Source organism: Balaenoptera acutorostrata, chromosome 9 (assembly GCF_949987535.1).
Source record: "Balaenoptera acutorostrata chromosome 9, mBalAcu1.1, whole genome shotgun sequence".
NCBI classification, from domain to species: Eukaryota; Metazoa; Chordata; class Mammalia; order Artiodactyla; family Balaenopteridae; genus Balaenoptera; species Balaenoptera acutorostrata.
This window is the reverse complement of record NC_080072.1, coordinates 37,440,615-37,462,588: the sequence shown is the minus strand read 5'-3', so window position 1 is coordinate 37,462,588 and position 21,974 is coordinate 37,440,615. Positions and strand designations below refer to the sequence as shown.

The window sequence follows — 21,974 nt, the reverse complement described above, 5'->3', positions numbered from 1 at the left end:
AGGTCACAGAAAGACACCCACCTGCACGCACAACACTTTCATCCAGGCTGTGTGACTTTATTACAGAGTTGAGGGGATTGTCGCATCTGGCGTCATGACTCATGGTCTCTGAAGCTGCTTCCTCTCCCCGGGGGTGAGGCTGCCTGCTCGCCCTCTTGCCAGGGATGCGGGCGTCGCCACCTTCAGCTTACACACAGGTGCCAGCAACCGCTACAGATGAGCGCCAGCCCCCTTCTGTTTGCGGCTGGTTGTCTGTCTTCGAATACGTTCCTTGAGTAAGGCCCAGCCAGCCCTGCTTTTACATTTCAGCCAACCTCAGCCCTGGGACATGCCCATCACAACCTGAACTAAAATGCACAGCAGCATTTTTAATTCTTTTACCATAATGACTCTGTACTGATTTTTTTTAATTTAAAGCTGTACAAAAACTATTGGGATACATTCTCATAAAAGAGTAGAACAATACAGAAACACAAAAATCATCCTTGACAGTTTAGAGTTTCTGTTAATGATGTGTCCTTATATAAAGACAACAACCTCCATAATGCCCATTCCGGGGGCTGCTACACCAGGACCCCCGACGCTGTTGGATTTGTTGCACTGCTCCTGGGGCAGCTCCAGATGACGGTGGAGCTGACATAGCCTTGTTCAGAGCCCGCCCAGGGCCATAATTAATTTTTTTTAAGTCGAAGTATAGTTGAATTACAATATTGTGTTAATTTCCGGTATATAGCAAAGTGATTCAGTTACACGCACACACATATTCTTTTTTAGATTCTTTTCCCTTGTAGGTTATTACAAAATATTCAGTATAGTTCCCTGTGCTAATACAGTAGGTCCTTTAGGGCCATAATATTTTTTTAAAATTTATTTATTTAATTTATTTATTTTTGGCCGCATTGGGTCTTCGTTGCTGCGCGCGGGCTTTCTCTAGTTGCAGCGAGCGGGGGCTACTCTTCGTTGCGGTGCGCGGGCTTCTCATTGCGGTGGCTTCTCTTGTTGCGGAGCACGGGGCTCTAGGCACGCAGGCTTCAGTAGTTGTGGCATGTGGGCTCAGCAGTTGTGGCTCGCGAGCTCTAGAGTACAGGCTCAGTAGTTGTGGCGCACGGGCTTAGCTGCTCCGTGGCATGTGGGATCTTCCCGGACCAGGGCTCGAACCCGTGTCCCCTGCACTGGCAGGCGGATTCTGAACCACTGCGCCACCAGGGAAGCCCTTTAGGGCCATAATTAATTAAAAGCAGGGTAGGGGCTTCCCTGGTGGCGCAGTGGTTGAGAATCTGCCTGCTGATGCAGGGGACACGGGTTCGAGCCCTGGTCTGGGAGGATCCCACGTGCCGCGGAGCGGCTGGGCCCGTGAGCCACGGCTGCTGAGCCTGCGCGTCTGGAGCCTGTGCCCCGCAGCGGGAGGGGCCGCGATGGTGAGGGGCCGGCGCACCGCGATGAAGAGCGGTCCCCGCACCGCAATGAAGAGTGGCCCCCGCTTGCCGCAACTGGAGAAGGCCCTCGCGCGAACCAAAGACCCAACACAGCCAAAAATAAATAAACAAATAAATAAAGTAGCTATAAAGGAAAAAAAAAAAATTGCTGTTAAAAGCAGGGTAAATTCAGTGGGTCTCACCGCAGACAGCTGTGGGAGGGAGCCCGGATCAGCAAATCCCTCACGGCCTGATCTGATCAGGTCCCTGATGGGGAGGGTGGGATGCTGGGATTTTGTCTGAGGCTCTGCAGGAAGATAAAGCCTGCAGACTGTCACCTCCGCCAGCTCATCCTTCCCCTCCTTCCTCCCCTCCCTTCTCTCTCCTTTCAACTCATAGGTACTTCGTGCTGAAGATTTCTGCAGGGATTGAATATCCTGGCGAGATCAGGTGGCCACTAGCCTTCTGCCTCTTCCTGGCTTGGGTGATTGTGTATGCATCCCTGGCAAAAGGAATCAAGACTTCAGGAAAAGTAAGAACTTGTATTTATCTGAGAGAAAGCTCTGGGACCCCCAGGGCTGTTTGTGTCACAGAGCAGCCGAAGGGCACTGGGATGAGAGTCGGGAGGCGTGGGTGGAATTCTGATTCGTCCCTGAGTAGCTGTGAGGCCTTGGACAAGTGACTGCACTGCTGTCTGTAAAATGGGATAATAATGCCTTTCTCCCCGGGAGGTTTTAAGGGTTAACTGAGACAGATGTACTCAGGGCTCCTAGTGGATGGCGGGGGCTATGTGGTGAGTTTCCTTCCTTCCCTATTGGGGGCCCTTCATTCAGCAGATGGCATTCCCCGGTATGATTCGATCTCTCCTGAAAGTCTAGAACTGGTGCTGCCGGCTTTTTGCTTCTTGGTCTGGCTGCCAGCTCAGTCACTGCTCCTCCCAGGAAGCTGGAAGGAGATCAAAGTTGTGCAGGGGATTCCTTCTCCTCACTCCTGACCACCATGTTCTCTGCCTTTTGTGCCCTTTCTCCAACCCCATCCCAACACTCTCCCACCCCACGTGCCCCCAGCATGATAGGGCGATAGTCCTGCCCGCGGGATTTTGGTGGAGCACGTGCTTGGCCCCTCTTGCTAGACAGTCGCTTGGCAGGTCCTTTGGAGGTGGTGGGACACCCACCCCAAGCTCCACTCCAAGGCATGGTAGGCACGGTGTGCAGGGTCCCTCAGGACACGCTGGATGTTGTGGTAAAGGTCCCAGTGTTTTCCCCTCATCTTCCTGCTGCTTTAGAAAACCCCCATGAAACGGTTAACCAACCACTTTGATGATGACCAATACGAGTTCATCATCTGGAGAGTGATTTGCATGTCTCAGCTTGAAACCCCAAATGTCTTTAAGGCCCAAGGAATAGAATGTGACGGTGGACTCTGAGACCATAGGTTGTGGAGTTTGGCTTGGTCCAGTCGTCCAGGCCAGGGTTTACTGTGGTCACAGTAGCAAACAACCCATTTGGAAGGATCCGGCCTCACGGGGGTGAGGGTCCGTGCCGCCTCTCACCTCCCAGGCATGCTTCACAGGCCCCACCAGGCACCCACACCTCGCACCCATCAGCCACAGAGAGCGGTCTGTAGTCTCCCCGGATGTGTGGACAAGCTCGCGAGGGCCTTCTGATAACAATTCTTTCTGGTGCCCTCCATGTAATCTGGTTCCACGCAGGCTTGAATGGTGTATTCTGGCAGCTTGGTCAGGGTCCCCTGAGCCAGTGGTGCCCTTAAATGACATCAGGTGGGGAGGGAGCCAGACTAGGGGTTAGGAGACCTGGGTTCTAGCCCCCCCGCCCTTCCGTGGTGTTTTCTGTGTAGGGACATCTCTGCTTGGACGATGAAACCTGGCTGAGCTTTGAATTTGCCCTTAGCTTTTACTTATTTAGCCAATAAGTGGAAAGCAGATTTTCTTTATCTTAGCTATTTCAGGAGCCTTCGGTTGTCTCATTTCTAAAGTGAAGGCAATTGGATTGGGCGATGTCTAAGACCTGCTGCCTCTAACATGATTCTGTCGGAACACTTGCTGGGTGAGCTGGGGGTACTTTTCCTCTCTGACCTCTGTTTCCCCCTCTGTAAAATGAGAGCTGGGATTGAGGACCCTGCTAGCTCTGAATGAGTATTATGAGACTGGAGCAATTGTTTTTCTAGGGCAGCAGGAAGATGAGGAAATGTTAGCATGACCCTCACAGTAACGCCCTGTGAGTCCTGAGGTTTCCTGGGCTCCTCGCCTTCCGTGACTTGGAACTGAGCTTGGAGTGGCAGTAAAGGGCCAGCCAGGTGATTGTTTAGCAAGAGGGACCATGTCTTTGCTCAGCCAAAATCGAACTGCAGGACCATCACGTATAGCTAGAGATAGAGACAGGGCACCTTCAACCATAATCGAGTGGCCAGACAGGTCTCTAGCAGGATAGGCTAGAAGGTGTGATTGGCAGGAGAAGAGGTGTTAGGTGAGGAGGATCAGATCAGCAGCCTTGTTGGTGACATGAGGAAGGACGGCCTGGTGGCTTTAGAGTCAGACCTGTCTGAGTTCAAATCCCGTCTTGATCACTTTCTAGTTGTGTAACTCTGGACAAGCTATTTAACCATTGGAACCTCAGTTTCCTCATCTGTAAAATGGGGATAATAGTACATTCCTCATAGAGCTGTTCTAAGATTAGGTGAGAGAATATATATATATGTATATATATATATATATATATATATATATATATATAAAATACCTGGCATATGGTCAGTTCTTAATTGACATTAACTCTTTTCATTTTTGTGATAATGATTGACTGATGTATTGAGTGGATATTGTGCCATGCTGACATCTTGAAAGCAGTGGCTCTGGTGGGAAAATGAAAAGAGAAAGGGAACTTGGTTGAACACTCTGTGTGCCAGGCACTCTGCTAACTACTTTACCTGCATTAGTGCATTCAATCTGCCCAACAACCAGCTAGGTAACGACATTTCTTTCCATTTTATAGATAGAGAAGCTGAGGCGCATCAAGGTAGAGTAAATTGCCGGAGGTCACACAGCTTTTTTTTTTTTTAATGGTGTAGTATTTACATATAACCTACTCACAAACACCCGAATACTTTATTATTTTTAAATTTATTTATTTATTTATTTATTTATTTATTTATTTATTTATTTATTTGGCTGCGCTGGGTCTTAGTTGCGGCATGCGAACTCTTAGTTGCAGCATGTGGGATCTAGTTCCCTGACCAGGGATGGAACCCAGGCCCCTTGTATTGGGAGCGCAGAGTCTTAGCCACTGGACCACAAGGGAAGTCCTGGTCACACAGCTTGTAAGTGGCAGCGCTGGGATTTGAACCCAGGTCTGTCTCCCTTTAAAGCCTAGACTCTTTCCACTACATGACATCCTCTCCCAAGGAGCGGCTATTAGAAATAGATGGAAATGCAGAATTCTGGAGCCGTCATTTGCATCTGGGTGGATAAAAGTCCCCCCACTGTGAATCAGGACCCTTGCACTGCTACCCCGTCCTGCTGTCAATAGCTGTCATTGCCAGCTGGGCAAGTCCCAGGAGGCATCCGGGTCCCATCTTTCACATCTGCAAATTCAAGGGTTAAAATAAATATTCTCTAAGATCCTTCTTTGCTTATCAGTCTGCAATTTTGGGGGGATGGTGTTAGAATCAGTTCTTGGCATTGATTTAGAATTTAATCCTTGGTGCTAGATTTTATGGGCTCTCTCTCTTTGAAATGGGGATTTTTGAGTAGCCCTGAGCAAGTAAGCTTTCCTTTTAGATCTGCTAAGTTATCTTTCTGCTTCATTGAGAAAGGTTTCCAATTAGGGATCAATGATTAATTTTCTTTTAATGAGGAATACCACCAGAAATAATGCATCCCAGTTTATTATCCTGCCCTGGCTTGTGCAGACATTAATCATGGAGCTTTGTTTGGAAGCACGGCTGCAACACCTCATTATGACAGGCTCCTTTGTGATCGAAGTTCCACCAAGACTGTCATTTCTAAGCAACAGAGATGTCCTTCTTCTGTTGCAGCAAGATAAACTCAGTTCCTTTTGTTCAGGGCCCTAGGAGACAAGAGTGGCCGGTTGCTTCCTATGAGACCTGAGTTTCCCTTTGAGCAGCTAGAATTCCAGAGGCAGGGGCGACCAGCAGGCAGTCTGAAGGTCAAATGCAGCCCATCTGACCTCAGGGGCCGCTGTGCCTGAGAGTTATGGCAAGGCCACAAAGCTAGCTTAATTAGCTGGCACTGGCTGGGGTGGGGGCAGTGGCCTTACCACCTGTTCAGGGCTCCCGTTGTGAGGACGATGCTGCCAGGTGTCAGGCCAGCAGGCTCAGATCAACTCGTCATTGTCACTCCTGGCAAGTATAATTCATTACTGTTCAAGTTTAATTCCACTGACAGTCCATCCTGAAACAGGTGCATTCTGAAGCCCCCATGACACAGGAGAACTAGCTGTGAAGAAACCTCCACAAACACCTAACACCTGACTCACATTGGAGGCATACCCAGGATTTCGAAATGAAACTGTGTGCCCTTTCAGTTCACCGCAATCCCCATTGACAAAGTGAGTGCATCATTCCACATACCAGGGCCGGACCTGGTGAGGCAAGCACGTGCCTAGGGTTTGCAATTTAAGGCGGCACTCACTCTCAGGTTCCTGCATGTGCAGGCTCGGCCCCATGAGAGTGAGTGCTTCCTTAAATTGTGCACCCCGGGTGTTCCCTTGCCTCACTCTAGTCCCCGCCCTGCCTCACACATTTCTGATCATGTGGCCCAGTGAGTGGCATTAAAGGTAATGGAAATAGGCTTTGTAGTTAGAAAGCTTCAAGTCTGGATCTTGGCTCCAGCTGGGAGACCTTGAGTGAGATATTTAACCCTTTGTGAGAGGCTTAACCTGAGCCTCAGTTTCCTCCTCTGTAAAATGGGACTGCAAAGAGCTGATCCGTGGAGGGAACTCCAGAAATGGGCTCTCTCCCGCACTCAAACGGGAGCAGCGTCTCAGCCGGTTAGACTAGTACCACTCTTGGGGTCTTCTTCCTGCTGGACCCCACTATCTACGTCATCTCCTCTCCCTTGCCTCCTTCCATCCTCATCTCCCACCAGCTCCACATGGTCAGGAGGTGAAGAGGACATCCCTTAGTTGTCACCCTGCCCCTGCTGTCTTGGCGGGGCCCCGCCCGGCCCTGTAGCGTTCCTCTCCCCAGCCCCATCCGACAGCTGGGAGGACAGCCCGGGTCATCCTGTGGTGGGTGATTTTCTCCTGAGACGTCAGATGCCTTTGGGTTTCCTACCGTCTGTGTGTGGAAGGGTTTCACTTAAGGGGAAGGAGAGAAGCAGGTTTGGGGGGGGATAGAAGGGAGCAGGGAGCCCCCCCCCTCATGGTCCCTGGTGATTCCAGTGCCTCAGGGCAAAGAGTGAAGGGGGCTGCTGCCCCAGGGGACAGGGAGGGGGCTCCTGGTCGGTGGTGGCAGCAGTGCCGAGAAGAGGAGACCAGCCCATCTCTGGTCTGTAGACAGGAAGACTTTGGCCTTGACGAGTAATTGGGTTTAGAGGAAGAAATAACTCCTTGTCTTTCCTTGACCTGCAGCCTGTCCCATTTCAGCTGACGGAACCTCTTCCCACCAGCTGCTGAGGCCACAGCCTTTGGGGTCACCCTTGACTCCCCCACCCACCCCCGCCTCCGCTCACTCCACATTAAATTGGTCAGGAAGTTCTGTTGCTCTTCCTGCACGGTGCATCCGGTTTCTGACCATTTCTCCTAGCTCCCCTGAAACACCCTGGATGGAGCCATTGCTGTCCCTTGCCTGGATCGCTGCTGTGGCCTCCTAACCACTGTCCCTGCAGTGTAAGCGTGACGTGGCAAGCCGGTGACGGCTAAACTGTGAGATCGTGTCACTCCTCTGCCCAAACCCCTGCAGCAGTTCCCCGTCCCCCCCCCGCCCACACGGGCCCACAGGGCTCTGCAGGATCTGTCCCTACCTCCACCCCTACCCCCATCTTCCTCTCCCGCCTGTGCCCCTGCCCAGCCCCTGGCTGCTCCTAGAAGGCAGGCACACTCGCTTCTTAGGGTCTTTACTCCAGCGGTTCCCTCTGTCTGGAATGTTCGCCCAGATATCCAGTTGGCTCGTTCTCACTTCCTTCAAGTCCTGGGCAACTTCTCAGTGAGGCCTTCCCTGTCCTCCCCTTTATTATGGCCATCGTCCCAGCCACCCTCCCCAGCATGTGCCTGGAACATATTAGATGCTCAAAAATATGTGTACCTATGTATGCATACGTGTGTATTTATTGGATTAATAAGAAGTAACCCCGAGAGATTTATCTTCATCTCAACCCTAACTTTCCCTCAATCCATCCTTTGCAAGTCTTTGAATCAGTTCTCATCTCTTAAAAGTCCCAGTGCCTGCCAGTTGCTGCCAGGCCGGATCCCCTGTCAGGCCATGGGGTCTGTGCAGCCAGTGTGTGATGGGGACTCTATCTCCCTCCCGGAGGCAGGTGTTCTGGGTTCCCCAGGATGGAAGGCTGTGGGTGAGCACAGAGGGGCTCTGAACCAACAGTGCTCAGCCGGCTGTCTATGCCCATCCTGTGGATGAGGGAGGGTTTGGTGGTCCAGGACAGGAGCTTAGCCTCATCCTTCCAAGTGTCTCTTAATGCACTTTTGGGATGTAACTGGCTTATGAGCTGAGGGTTGCCAGGGTTATTAAATTTAGGACTGGGGAGTCATTGGCAAGACAGAAATGGCACTTCTCTTTCCAGGGTCCCAGGCCTGTTCCATGTCGTACGCATCGTCCCATCGTGCTCTTCCAACAGCCCTGTGAGGAATATGCTTTTGTTATTGCCACTTTGCAGGTGTGGACACTGAGACTCAGTGAGGTTAAGTCACTTCCCAAGGTGGCCCAACTCATAAGTGATGGAGCTGGGATTTGAACTCAGGCCCGTGGGAGTGCAGAGCCCAAGCGCTCCCAGTCTGCTCTTCTCTCTGTCTACTGAATCCTGGGCCCAAGCCCTTCCTCCACTCTGAGGTTTGATTGACAGATAAGGAAGGTGCCTCTTACTCATCCCCATTCAACCACAGCCCCCAAGTTCTGCTGATGTTATTTCCCAAATGTTTCTCGGCTCTGGTCCTTCCCTCTCGTGCAGAATCTAGGAGCCTCCTTTGGCTGGTACTCAGGGCCTCCACGACCTGTCTCCTCCCATGTCTCTAGTGCCCCATTGCTCTTAGCCTCAACTGTGTGCCGTGCTCCTAGGGAATTTAGGGTCTTTCCCTCACCCCTGCCTTTCCCACTTTCTTCCCTCACCTTCCCACCTCACCTCACCTCCTCTGCATTGCACTTGGCCTCTAGGATCCAACTCATGCGTCATCTCCATGCATCTTTTTGTAATCTCCTGGATTGAGCCCAGTGCCCTCCCCTGGACTTCACGGTGTCCTGTTTGGAACTGCTTAGCCCATTATTCAGACATTGTCTCTGGGTCTCCGAGGTCGAGTTCCTTCACCTTTACGCATCTAAGCCCTGGCACAGCTCCCAGGTCAGAGTAGGCTGTGATAAATGCTTGTTGAACTTAACTGCATTTAATGACCATCTGTTACAAGTTAGGTGCTGTTCTAGGGGCCCATTTAATCCTCAATTATTTTTTTTAAGAAACGTGCTATTATCCCCAGTGTACAGCTGCAGAAACTGAGATTCAGAGAGCTGATTAGCTTGACCTAAGTCTCATAGCTACTCAGGGCCAGAGATGTGATTTTATCTGAACCTAAATATGTCTAAAATTCTAAGATCATGGTTCTCTCATGTCACTAGGCTGCCTCACTTAGGGTGTGTGTATAAACAAGGATGGAAAACTTAAGCTAAAGAAATTAATCTCTAATGGTGGGGTTTGGGGCCTGAAGCAGAGGGTGGGCTAGGAGTTAAGGAGGAGGGGGGCACATAACCTTTCTCTTTCAGTTGGTCCTTAGGGAGCTGTCCACTTCTGCACTGCAGGCTGACTCAACCCACAGCCTTGGCTGTCCCCCTCGAGACTTCATTTCTGGCTCTCTCTGATTCACCTTTGGTCCCAGTGCCTTCCTTGTGTCCCCAGACCTGGAAGAGTTTGGGGAAAACTAGCCTATCAGGCACTTGTGTCCGGGTGGCAGATCACACTCTGCCTGTGTTGATGCTCCTTGGGTCACATCCTGTGTGTCTGCTCACTCCTGCCCCGTGTCGGTGGTTTTTCCAGGTGGTGTACTTCACGGCCACGTTCCCATATGTTGTACTCGTGATCCTTCTCATCCGAGGAGTTACCCTGCCTGGAGCTGGTGCTGGGATTTGGTACTTCATCACACCTAAGTGGGAGAAACTTACAGATGCCACGGTGGGCTTCTGATTTCATTTATGACGTGCCTGTTGGGGGGAACGGCACATGGGGATGGGTCCCGCTCCGGGACACTGTTTAGCAGAAGGGCTCAGACCTCCGCCCACAGGGCATCTCACTGTTTGCCAAACTCCTGATAATCTGGAAACGTTACACACTCAGGAAGTTTTTAATGAGAAGTGAGCAGCTGGGGGTTTCAGATTCCTGAAATAGTTGTCCTACATCTGGGAGGCTGCCGAGGCTGAAATGAAGAATGAAATTCCCTTAATAGCTTTGGGCCACCTCATGCCACTTATCTGTTGCTAATTATAGTGTGTTGGAAATGGAGTTTTGCTGGTTGGAAAATAATAGCACTTAGGCAAACCGCAAGCAATTATAATTTAAAGGGCTCAGACAGATTTGAATACCTCTGGCACACCGACACAGAGCCAGCACACACTTATACTTTCTCTTGGCATATTCTGCACAGGCATATCTTACTCTAAAATTCCCAACCCCCAGAACTTCACATGAGGGGGTGATTGTTTAATAAGAAATGCATTTTCTCACCTTAAAGAAAAATCTGCTTTTCCAGAAGATTTTAAGAAAGCGTAACTAGGATTGAGTTTGCACATAATGAAAAACCTCCAGATAATGGCAGCTTAAACAAAAGTTTATTTCACTTGCAGCCCAGTGGTAGACAGTCAAGCACTGGCTGGGTGGCTCCATGGTGTCCCAGGTTCCTGTCTTTCTGCCCCACCATCCTCAGTGAGTAGCTGCCATGTAGCTGCCAGAGCTCCACCCATCATGTCAGCATTCCAGGTGGCACAAAGCAGTGAGGGAAGAGATAGAGATAGGCATCCTCCTTCTCCTTAAAAGAGGAGGGAGGGGTGGGATAGGGAGGGTGGGAGGGAGGGAGATGCAAGAGGGAAGAGAAAAAGAAAAAAAAAAAAAAGAGGAGAAAGCCCAGAAATTCCACATAACACTTGATTTTCTCATCATTGGCCAGAAACTAAGTCAGATGATGATTTCCTCTCAGCTGCACCTCTCCTTGATTCTGGGAGGTGGCCATTTGGCTGGACGGATGGCTGCCTTTAAATAAAACCACAGCTTTGTTAGTAAGGAGCATGGGAGAATGGAGGTTGTGGTACAGACTTTGCCAGCACACACTTGAACTTTCTCTTTGCATATGTTAAGCACAATTTAAAAACCAGTTTTAATTTATAAAAATGATAGGAAGTCCGTATCAAATCATATAAATCTATAGCTCAAACTCTTGAGTAGCTTTCTGGAGTTTAATGAGAACAATTAAATCGCCAAGATGACCAAGCGGTTGTTAGCCAAGTTCGAGAATGAGGTGGCACTGTAAAATCCACTGAGCTGTGGCACAGAGCTTGCTTTACTTTGATGAGGGGCTACAGAATTTCAGATTTTTAGTAAATTGTTGTAATCTTTAGGAATGTCAATTTTATTTTATTTTTTATTTTTGGGGGGGAATGTCAATTTTAAAAGGTTTTCATTTTGTATCCATGAATATTTTTGCTGTTCCAAATTGTTTTTTTGAGTTTGTTTCCAGCTAAAGAAAGGGCTCTCCCCTTCTGTATAGTTTTACATTGTAGGGCTTGCAAGCATGAAACGTGTACATTGCTTGTTGAGTTCCTCTCCTTTGATTAGAATGAAGTTAGAGTCTCCCAGGTCATTTACTGCCTTTTTGGCTTCCAGTGCAAACGACGTATGTTTCTCCTTTATGTCGGGTGCCAAAGTCATCTTGTCCTGACTGCCTTTCCCCTGGGGCAGATGGTGTGGCTTTGGGAGACTCCCCTCCCCCCGGGCCAGCCTCCTTCAGTGACCTTGAATCTTCCCCTCTTTTGCCTCCCAGGTGTGGAAAGATGCTGCCACTCAGATTTTCTTCTCTTTATCTGCTGCATGGGGAGGCCTGATCACTCTTTCTTCTTACAACAAATTCCACAACAACTGCTACAGGTATGTGGAGGCACTTCAAGTCCCAGAGGTGGCGGGTGAGTGGGACTAGGGCCTGGGGACAGAATCATGGGCTGTGTCATCAGACACCTGAGGCCATATCCTCACACTTCACCCAAGGCAGAGCCAGACAGTTAGCTCTGGTGTAGGGGAAATCGCCTGCTAAGGTCTAGCTGCTGGCTTCTGGTGGCCTGGCTTGGACCCCAACTTGCACCCTGATTCTGACGCATGGGATGGAATTGAGTTTCTCTGGAGGTGCAATGCAGCTGGTTGTGCCCTGGGATAGTCATTTGTGAGCTAGCTAGTCCATGGATACAGCTGTATGGTAGTCGCTGACGAGGTATGGTCATTCAGTCACTCGACAGACATTTTTCTAGAGAGCCCCGTAAGAAAGGCAGCATGGTACAGTGGAAAGAATACCTTGGTGATGGATGTGTTAATTAACTCAATGGTGGGACTCCTGTTTCAATGCCTATATATATCAAATCATCACTTTGTACACTTTAAATATGTTAAAATGTATTACAATTTTATCTGTCAGTGAAACCCAAAGTCATGCAAACTTCGAGTCCCCTCCCAGATTGAGGAAACAGAACATCAGGAGGTGGGGGTGGGCCCGGGAATCTACATATCGAGACAGGATCCTCAGGTGATTCTGGTGCAGGGTGACATTTGGATAGTGTGATATTAGGGGACTCTGGAACCCCAGAGATGTGAGAGAGCCTGGACAGCTTCTGGAGGAGGTGACATCTGAAAGTTAAATCCATCTGTGACAAGCAGTAAGAAAATACTGAGGGGCTGATTAAAAAAAAAAAGAAAGAAAGAACCTTGGAGTCAGAGAGACTTGCATTTGTATTATGACTTCACCATTTTCTAAAACTCCAAGACATGGGTAAGATACTTCACTTCTCTGAATCCCTGTTTTCTCATCTGTAAAATGCAGATTATAATATTTTGTTGAAGGGTAAGAGATGATGTATGCAGAATTCTCACAGCAATATTTTGCACATAGTAGGTGCTCAGTAGACAGCAGTTGCCATTCTTATTATTTTTAATCATGCATGAGATATTTCGTGAACCAAAAGGAAGAGATTATAGTTAAGCTGTGGCCTAGCCTGGCTGGGATGGCCTCACACAAGTGGCATCTATGCTGGGCCAAATTTCAAAAGGCATTAGGGGAGGAAGGGAATGTTTTCAGGTGGGGACGAGTGGGGATGGGTGTGATGGAGACGTGGCGGGGAGCAGGTTGGTGGGACTGGAGCAGGTGTGTGCTCACCGGGCAAGAAGCAAATGGGGCCTGAGAATTGGCTGAGGCCAGACTGGAGAGAGCCTCTGTGTTAGTCTCCTGGGGCTGCCGTAACAAATAGCACAGAGTGAGTGACCTGAACAACAGAAACTAATTTTCTCGCAGTTCTGGAGGCTAGAAGTCCAAGATCAAGGTGTCGACAGGGTTGGTTTCTTCTGAGCCCTCTCTGCGTGGCTTGTAGCTGGCCGTCTTCTCCCTGTGTCTCTACATGGTCTTCCCGCTGTGCGCCCTGATCTCCTCTTCTTATAAGGGCATCAATCGTATTGGATTAGCGCCCACTCTCGCGATTTCCTCTTAACTTAATCACCTGTTAAAAGACCCTATTTTCAAATGCAGTCACATTCTGAGGAACTGGGGGTCGGGACTTCAACATTTACATTTTGGGGGCACACAATTCAGCCTGTAACAGCTAGAATGCCAGACTAAGGTGTCTGAACTTCTTTGGTCATAGTTGCTTATTAACTTATGACCCGCGAGAATCAGTCTGAGCATCGTCCAAGGGGGAAGCATTGCTCTGTGCTTTGTTAGAAATGAGGCTGTGTGGTGTGGCTAACGGGCAGGAGGTCTGGGTTCAAATCCGAACCTACCATTATGAGCCCATTACCTTCCCCTGGGCCTCAGTTTCCCCATCAGTAAACTGAGGTCCTGGACAAGGTGGGTTGTATCCTGAGCACTTGCTCTGTGCCAGGCTCTGTGCGGTGCAGGCCTCATCTGGTTCTGTCCGCACAACAACCTGTGAGGGAGGTGGAGTCATTGCCACCATTTAAGGTCAGAGTGGAGAGAAGGGAACCCTCCTGCACTGTTGGTGGGAATGTAAGCTGGTAGAGCCACTATGGAAAACAGTGTGGAGGTTCCTTAAAAAACTAAAAATAGAGCTGCCATGTGATCCTGAAATTCCACTCCTGGGCATATATCTGACGAAAACCATAATTTGAAAACATACATGCATTGTTTACTGCAGCTCTATTTACAATAGCCAGGACACGGAAGCAACCTAAATGTCCATCAACAGAGGAATAGATAAAGAAGATGTGGTACATATATACAATGGAATATTACTCAGCCATAAAAAGAACAAAATCATGCCATTTGCAGCCACATGGATGGACCTAGAGACTGTCATACTGAGTGAAGTAAGTCAGACAGAGAAAGACAAATATCATATGATATCATTTATATGTGGAATCTAAGAAAAGGGTACAAATGAACTTACCTTCAAAACAGAAGTTTTTGTAGAGTTACAGATGTAGGAAACAAACTTATGGTTACCAAGGGGTAAGGGGGGGAAGGATAAATAGGGAGATTGGGATTGACATATATGTGCTACTATATATAAAATAGATGACTAATAAGGACCTACTGTATAGCGCAGGGAACTCTACTCAATACTCTGTAATGACCTATATGGGAAAAGAATTTTAAAAAAGAGTGGATATGTGTAAAATAAATAAATAAATAAAGTCAGAGTGGAGAGGAAGTGACTTGGTCAAGGTCATGCCTCTAACATGTACGAGAATTTGGCCTCACGGCTCCATCTAGCTGTGACCCCTCTCTTGTGTCTGGGATGGACAGGGCAGGCCGGGAATGGCAGACATATGGCCAGCAGAGGGCGCTGGCACCGAGGTGCTGGTCCCTCTCCTCTCCCCGCCTCCCTTGCCCTTCTAGGCCCGTGTGCCCCAACCCCAGGCTGTTCTCATGCTTGGTGGCATCTGTTGGTCCCACCGCCTTCTCTTCTCTCATACGTCGTTCCTGTCTCGGACTCTGCAAAAGGCCTCATCCCCTCAATTTCTGCTCTGATGGACAGACTTACCTCTGCCACTGCCAGGAGGGGAGATCCAGTTCTCGGGCAGGTGGAGCCAGAGCTCTGTCCCAGAGCCCCCGGAGCAGGGCAGTTAGGGGAGGGAGAGCTTTTTGAGTCTTTTGGTGCTTATCCACTTGGCCCAAGAGAGCCTGTGGTCAGGACTGGTGGTTCCTTTCCTTGTGAATAAGAGAGAACAGGACCAGCCTACAGTGAGTACCTATTTAGGAATGGGCATGTGGACATGGGCACACAAACACGCGAGCACACATTCACGTGTCCCTCCCCTATCCCTTCCTCCTCACAAAGCACGCCTATTAGCAAACTTGTCTCTTCCTCCCAGGGACACCCTAATTGTTACCTGCACCAACAGTGCCACGAGCATCTTCGCCGGCTTCGTCATCTTCTCAGTCATCGGCTTCATGGCCAATGAACGCAAGGTTAACATCGAGAACGTGGCAGACCAAGGTACAGTGCGCCGGTCACCCTGCTGTCGTAGGGCAGGTTCCAGGTTCACACCCTGAGCTCCTCATTTATGCTATGCTAGGAAGTTGGCCTTCTGGAACAGGCTGGAGAGGGGAACAGCCTAGGTCCCCCTTTGCGGAGGGACCCAGAACAGCTGGAGTCGGAAGCTCATGCAGGGTTAGATCTGGCCGGTCCTTCCCCAGAGGTGTGGCTATAAAGGCCCCTTTCCTGCTTCCCTCTCCTTTCCTTCGTTTTCCCGTCCTCTCTTAACTCAGCTCCAGCAGAAGTAAGGTCTCTACCTGTTGGGCATGGGGAGAGGATCCTCTAGGCAAACTAATGCTCCTGCAGCGGATGTAGGCACAACCTGCTTCAGGGTGGCATTCCTTGCCGAGGGCTCTGTAGGCACCAAACACTAATGCTTAGCAAGAGCAGCCTTTTCCTGATGAAGCACTTTCCTGGTTGTTAGGTCAGATGTGTTCTCAGGGTCTTCTGCTTAGTTCGCAATGCAGACCCTGCAAATTGTTTCCCCAGTGGGTGGAAAGGTTGGACGGCGGTGGTGGGAGGGATGTGGAATAAATGTTTACCTTCTGCCCAAGTGATCCCTCTATTAATGGCTAGCATTTGTGTGGTCCCTTTGGAGTGTACAGAGAGCTCTCCTTTTTTATCTCATTTAATCCATATTTCTAGCACAGAATCTTGTAGACAGTATGTCATATTTTTAGTTAACTTTTTACTTCCACCCAGCCTTATTCTACAGAGGATTTGGGTGCTGAGCAGTTCTCAGTGATTGAGGGATTTCATCGTGGCGTTGTCTATCATGACGGGCATTCTGTAATCAGGCATTTATGGGCTGCCGTGGTGTAGGGACTGTGCCAGGGGCTGTGGGGACAGGGCTGTGGGCCCAGACGATCCAGAGTGTGGATCTGTCTGTGACTTCTCTGTGCAGTTATCTTTCTTCAAGGAGCTCACTGCAAGTCTCAGATAATGGCTCAGACGCCAGCACGGGAAAGAACTAGGCCCTAGCAATGTCACCTTCTTGGTGGGCTGCTGGCTGTCTCCTGGCTCCCTAAGGATAATTAATTACTGCTTCAGCGGCGCTGATGATGCACTGCAGGCCTCAAAGGGTTAAAGAGCCAGCTTGTTGGTGGGGGGGGAGCTGTCTCTCCCGGCAGAGGGTGCTGGACCCCCAGGGATTTTGGTTCTGCAGCAGTGCACTAAATTAGAGGTCCCAGAGCTGAGCAAATGCCCTTCCCTGGTTGAAAAATTTAAACCTTCTGGGGAGCAGGGAGGTGGTGAGGGGGAGGGAGGGAGTGGCGGAGGCTTTGTTTTCGGGGTGCCTGTACCACCCGCGCTGTCCTCATTTCCTTCCAGCAGCGTAGCTGGAGCAGGTACGTCCTGTTCCACCTGCCAGCAGATCTGAGGTGTTCTGTTATTTTTGTGACATTACTGAGCTCCTTGTGAACCAGTGGCCGAGTGGCCAGAGATAGTGATTCTTAAGATGTGGGCCACATTCGTTAACTCTCCTGAGCGTTTCCTGCCCCAGGAAAGGGATCTGGGGACACAAGTTGCTAAAACCCAAATTAAATTTTGTTTTTCGTTTATATGAAAAGCATCAGACAAATGGCCTGTTTCCCTCTGAAACTTCCCCTTTCCAGAATTTTTTCATTTCCTCTGATTTTAACTGGGAGAGAGGAGTACTTCTCACAGGTTCTAACGTGTTGTGTTCATACAGTTGACCCTTGAACAATGCAAGGGTTTAGGGGCGCCGACCCTCCATACAGTCAAAAATCCGTGTTATAATTTAGAGTCAGCCCTTCGTAGATACAGTTCCTCTGAATCTGCAATTCCTCCGCATCCATGGATTCGACCAACTGCAGACTGTGTTGTACTGTAGTATTTACGATTGAAAAAAATCCATGTCTGAGTGGACTCGTGCAGTTCAAACTGTGTTGTTCAAGGGCCAACTGTACTTGGTAGTTTCTCATTGTCACCAGCACAGGGACAGTGGGTCTCATCTCCCACAGGGAAGGGGCAGTGGTCCGGGAGGTCTTCTGAATTCGCATACATTCTTATATGTGATTAGCAGGCTTGTCCAATTTCCTCCATTGTAATGGAGGCTCTGCAGAATACAGAGATCGGGGTCAGGCCTGCATTAGGTGCCAGCCCCAAGCTCTCCTAGCTGGACGACATTGGCACGTGGACATTCAGTTCATTTTTGCTGACCCAACATTAGTAACTGTGCTTTGGTATTCAGTCAAAAGCAGTTTCTCTTTAATGACCTAACCCTAGTCCATTTCGTTTACAGCTCCCTTGTAAGGGAGGCTCCAAGTCGTTACCCCAAATCTTGGCCATATCAGAGCTTCTGGGGGCTTGAGGGTGGGATTGGTGATGAGACCAAGCTGTCCTCTGCTTTTACGATGGGCACAGGGAAGGGGGCGTGGTCTTCTCAGGCATCTACGCCAGAGAAGGAGCTTGCTGGGAAGTCAGCCTTTTAGAGTCATCTCCCAGCCAACTGCTACCTGGGGAGCACTGACTCACGGTCAGAATCCAACTCAGAGCCCTACCAAGATGCTCACCCACTAGCGGCAAGACTCGGTTAGACCACAGCAGAGGAACACGGAGGTGCGTATTGCATATAGAGTCCCAGGTCTAGGCGGTAACTCTCAGGTAACCAGGCCACTAGGAAGTTCTGCCCTGGTTCCCTCACCCCCTCATAGTTCAGAGACCCTGCTGATCAAGATGAATGCTCTCAAACTGGACGGACCGTCCCACCATCTGTCTGTCACCTGGATGCCAATCCTTCCAAAGGCACAGGAAAGGGTTCCCGTGCAGCGTCCTCTGAGAACGCATCCACACGTAGTAGGTTTCTCAGCAGAGTAACCACTCCCCGTGTGCTGCGGGTCGTGATGGGTCCATTGACCGGAGCCCCTGGTTGTGTCTTCAGTGGCTCTCTAGGACCAAGGAGGCTGTCACTGTAGGTCTCTGGGGGCCCCGCCCAAGACGCTGGCATGCAGAACCCCTTTGATCCCCTCTCATGGGAAGAGTAATAATGGTCTATGCTTACTGAGTTCTCGCCACAGCCAGGCATTGTTCTGAGCCCTTTACTTGTATCAACACACTTACTGCTCACAGAAACTCCCTGAGTGTAGGTGCTATTATTATCTCCATTGTACGGATAAGGAAACTGAGGTTTGTCCGGAGTCTTACCTACGGTCCCGCAGCTAGGAAGAGGCAGAGCCAGTTTTCTGGCCCCTGGGGGAGAGGAGCCTGCAGTCCACCCACTGGGCCTTGCTGCCTCCCTGAGGGGGAGGAAGGAGGCAGGACTCAGCCTCCATCAGACACAAGGGCCTCGCCCGGGGAAAACTCCGCTGTGGCTCGGACAGTCCATCTTTCTGAACTCTACAAAATGTTCTAAAACTGTATTTAAAAAATCCACTCTCTAGCCATCTTGGATAAATGGAGTTTGCTGAAAATGATGCCTTTACCCTGCATACTTTAGGGAGGCCGCTGAAATGGAAACAGGCCGAATATTTTGAAATCATTCCCCTCCCTGAAAAAGCAGTAAAGCCCAAACGGCCAGAATCCTGTTAAGCAATGAGCCAAGGTCCTCCGGCAGTGGCCATTTGAAGACCTTCTCGTCCACTTCATGGGCCTAAACTGAACTGGCTTCCTCGGTGTTCCGGGCACTGAACTGACTTCTTCGGTGCATTTGAGACCTATTTTGAACTGTAGCTTAATACAGATTTTTCTTTTATGGTTCACTCAGGGAGCCTTCAGAGGCTGTCTCTACTGTCTGTTCAATAAATGCATCGAGGCGGGGTATCTTAGGCATTCCAGGCTTTATGTTTTAAATACCCAAAGCCCTAGGCAACATTGGGAGCTAACAACCTGATGAATTCCAGTTTAAAAAAGTGTCATTATGCTTGAGTTATAAAAACTCCAGGAGCTACGATTTCTGGCTTCCAGACGTGCGCCGGCCGTGGATTACCCCGACACTCCCTGTTCTCTGCCCCTTATCATCTAGGTTTCTACCTACAGGGAAATTCACAACTGCCAGGTCTTTAGCCATCTTCCCAGTGAGGCTGTAAGGAAGATAGGAATGGCTGGTGGGGCTTTATGTTAGCAGAGAAAACTGCAGCTCAGAGATCCTCCACCAAGACCACACGCAATATTCTTGGGAAAACCGGAATCGGAGCTGCTAATTTCCAAGTTCATTGTCCACCCCTAAGAAAAGCTAATATTCTGTGAGTGCTGATGATGTGCAAGGCACTGGTCTCAGTGCTTTACGTGCGTTTCCTCATTTGTCCCTCATAACCGCCCTGTGAGGAACTATTGTTATCCCCATTTTACAGATGGGCAAGATTGAGGCTTACAGAAATTAAATAACTTCTCTAGGGTTGCACAGCTGGCAAGTCATGGAGTCTGAATTTGGACCCAGGTCTGTCTAACTATTAGAGACCAAACTCTCTTAACCGTTATATCATGCTTCCCTCTTCCCCACTTAATTACCTGTGGACTGATGTAGCCCCATCTTTAGCAAGCCTTTATAGGGCAAGTTCCTAAAAGTGTTAGATTGATTCATGTTTTATGTACATGGCTTCTCCTGGAGGAGTGACTAGGAAGAAGGGTAACAAAATGTGGAAACGATGTCATTCTGGGCACGTTTAACCCTTACAGCAGGGTTTCTCCACCTCAGCACTCTTGACATTTGGGTCGGATAATTCTTTGTTGTGGGGACTGTCCCATGCATTGAAGGATGTTTAGCAGCAACCCTGGCCTTTCCACACTAGACACCAGTAATCATCCCCCATGATATCCCAGTTACGAGAATCAAAAATGGCTCCAGACATTGCCATATGTGCCCAGGGGGGCAAAATCACCCACTGTTCTAGAGGGTAATTATTACATTCTCCCCCAACTTATGAACACAAAGATGGAGGTTTTCATGTTATTTGCATGGGATACAGACTGGCCTTAGAGTCGAGTTGGCCCCAAGTCTCTGCTTTGGCACTCTTTTTGAGCTTCTCCTCTGAGTTCCCTGAGGTGTGGACCTAATTCCCCTGGTCCTTCCCTTCCGGGAGCTTGAGGTCTAATTGGGGAAATGGATAGAGAGGAGTAAAAACATAGCAAATAGCAGGAGCAGCATGTGATAACTAACAACTCAGGGCTTCCATGGAGAGAGGACCCTGTGGGCTTCCAGGAAGAGGTGGCCTTGAGCTGGACCTGTTTGCAATCATGTGTCTTGTTCCTTCCAGGGCCAGGCATTGCATTTGTGGTTTACCCGGAGGCCTTAACCAGGCTGCCCCTCTCTCCGTTCTGGGCCATCATCTTTTTCCTGATGCTCCTCACTCTTGGACTTGACACTATGGTGAGCCCCTCCCCGCTTCAATCCCTGCTTCTCCTGAAGACTCCTGTCCTGGGTCCTGCATCCAGCCTGCAATGGGGTTGAGCTTAGTGGTACTTAAACGTTTCCCTGAGGGATGTAGGGATGGTGAGGTACCTGTCTAGGGCTCAGGATAACCTTGCATTTGTGGGTGACTCAGGTGATGGGGCGAAGGAGCCGTGCTCTCTCCCTCTCTGTTCTCCATGCAAGTTTTAGCCTGTGTACTTCCCACTTTTGGTGTCATTTTGCCAAAGCAAGTTCTTTGGGGCTGAATAAGGGAAAATAATATGAGGTCAGTTTTAGGGGAATTGCTCTGGGGCTGAGACTACTACAAATCATGCTGACAGGCACTCAGAGTTTAGTAGTTGGGTGCAAAGAGGGTTTTTCCTCAAGCAGAAGATCAAATGCGATTTAAACAGGAGGCGAGGAATTTACATCTCATGAATACAAAGTGAAGCTTAAAGTGTCCTGATGGATGGGTATGAGTGCAGCCTCTGGGGGCTGGAAACACTGCTCTAAGGCCCACATCCTGCTTGGATTCCCCTCGCTGGTCTTGTGGGTTGGACCCCAGCAAAGTCTTTCAGACCCATCGAGGGAATGCAACCCTAAAACCCAAACCTCATACAAATACCACTTTGCCTGGTGGGAAACACAAAGGGCTTTTTGGAGCCTTTGGGGCTGGGTGGTGTGTCTCAGGTGTCGCTTTGCTGGCATCGTTCCAGTTTGCCACCATCGAGACCATAGTGACCTCCATCTCGGACGAGTTTCCCAAGTACCTGCGCACACACAAGCCGGTCTTTACTCTGGGCTGCTGCATTTGTTTCTTCGTCATGGGCTTCCCGATGATCACTCAGGTAAGCTGCCTGCTGGGCGCAGGCTTGGGATGGGGGCAGGTTGCAGGGGGGCCTGACGGCTCTCCAGCCTTTTACTCTTAGCTCCCGGACCTTATAACAACAGCCAAATCATTGCCATTTCCATGTAGATGGCATCAGTTCATTAGGGATTCTTACCACAGAGGAAAATATGTCACCTTGGCTACTAATGATACTTCTAGCATCTTCGTAATTGAGATGTAGCCTTCTTGAGCCAACGAGACAGGTGTGTCCTACTTTAAGAAAATGGAATACATGAAAATACTGACCAGAGAAATTGGTTACCTGTCATATACAAGATTTATAGCCACTTGAGTTCCTTCTAGTCCTGAGTGTCTGGTAAGTTGAGTATTAACTTACCTGATATATATATATATATATATATATTGCTGTCCCTGTGACCTTGAG

General features: G+C 49.4%; 1 protein-coding gene across 1 annotated transcript in view; it reads left to right on the top strand.

Annotated features, from left to right (window-relative positions):
* The window catches only part of SLC6A5 (solute carrier family 6 member 5), a 57,129-nt gene that overhangs the window by 20,459 nt on the left and 14,696 nt on the right, over positions 1–21,974 (top strand). Inside the window, exons 7-12 of the mRNA XM_007174814.3 lie at positions 1,815–1,947; positions 9,649–9,783; positions 11,642–11,745; positions 15,190–15,314; positions 20,567–20,679; positions 21,417–21,548. Coding sequence (XP_007174876.3) covers positions 1,815–1,947; positions 9,649–9,783; positions 11,642–11,745; positions 15,190–15,314; positions 20,567–20,679; positions 21,417–21,548 — 742 coding nt within the window. The remainder of the gene's footprint in view (positions 1–1,814; positions 1,948–9,648; positions 9,784–11,641; positions 11,746–15,189; positions 15,315–20,566; positions 20,680–21,416; positions 21,549–21,974) is intronic.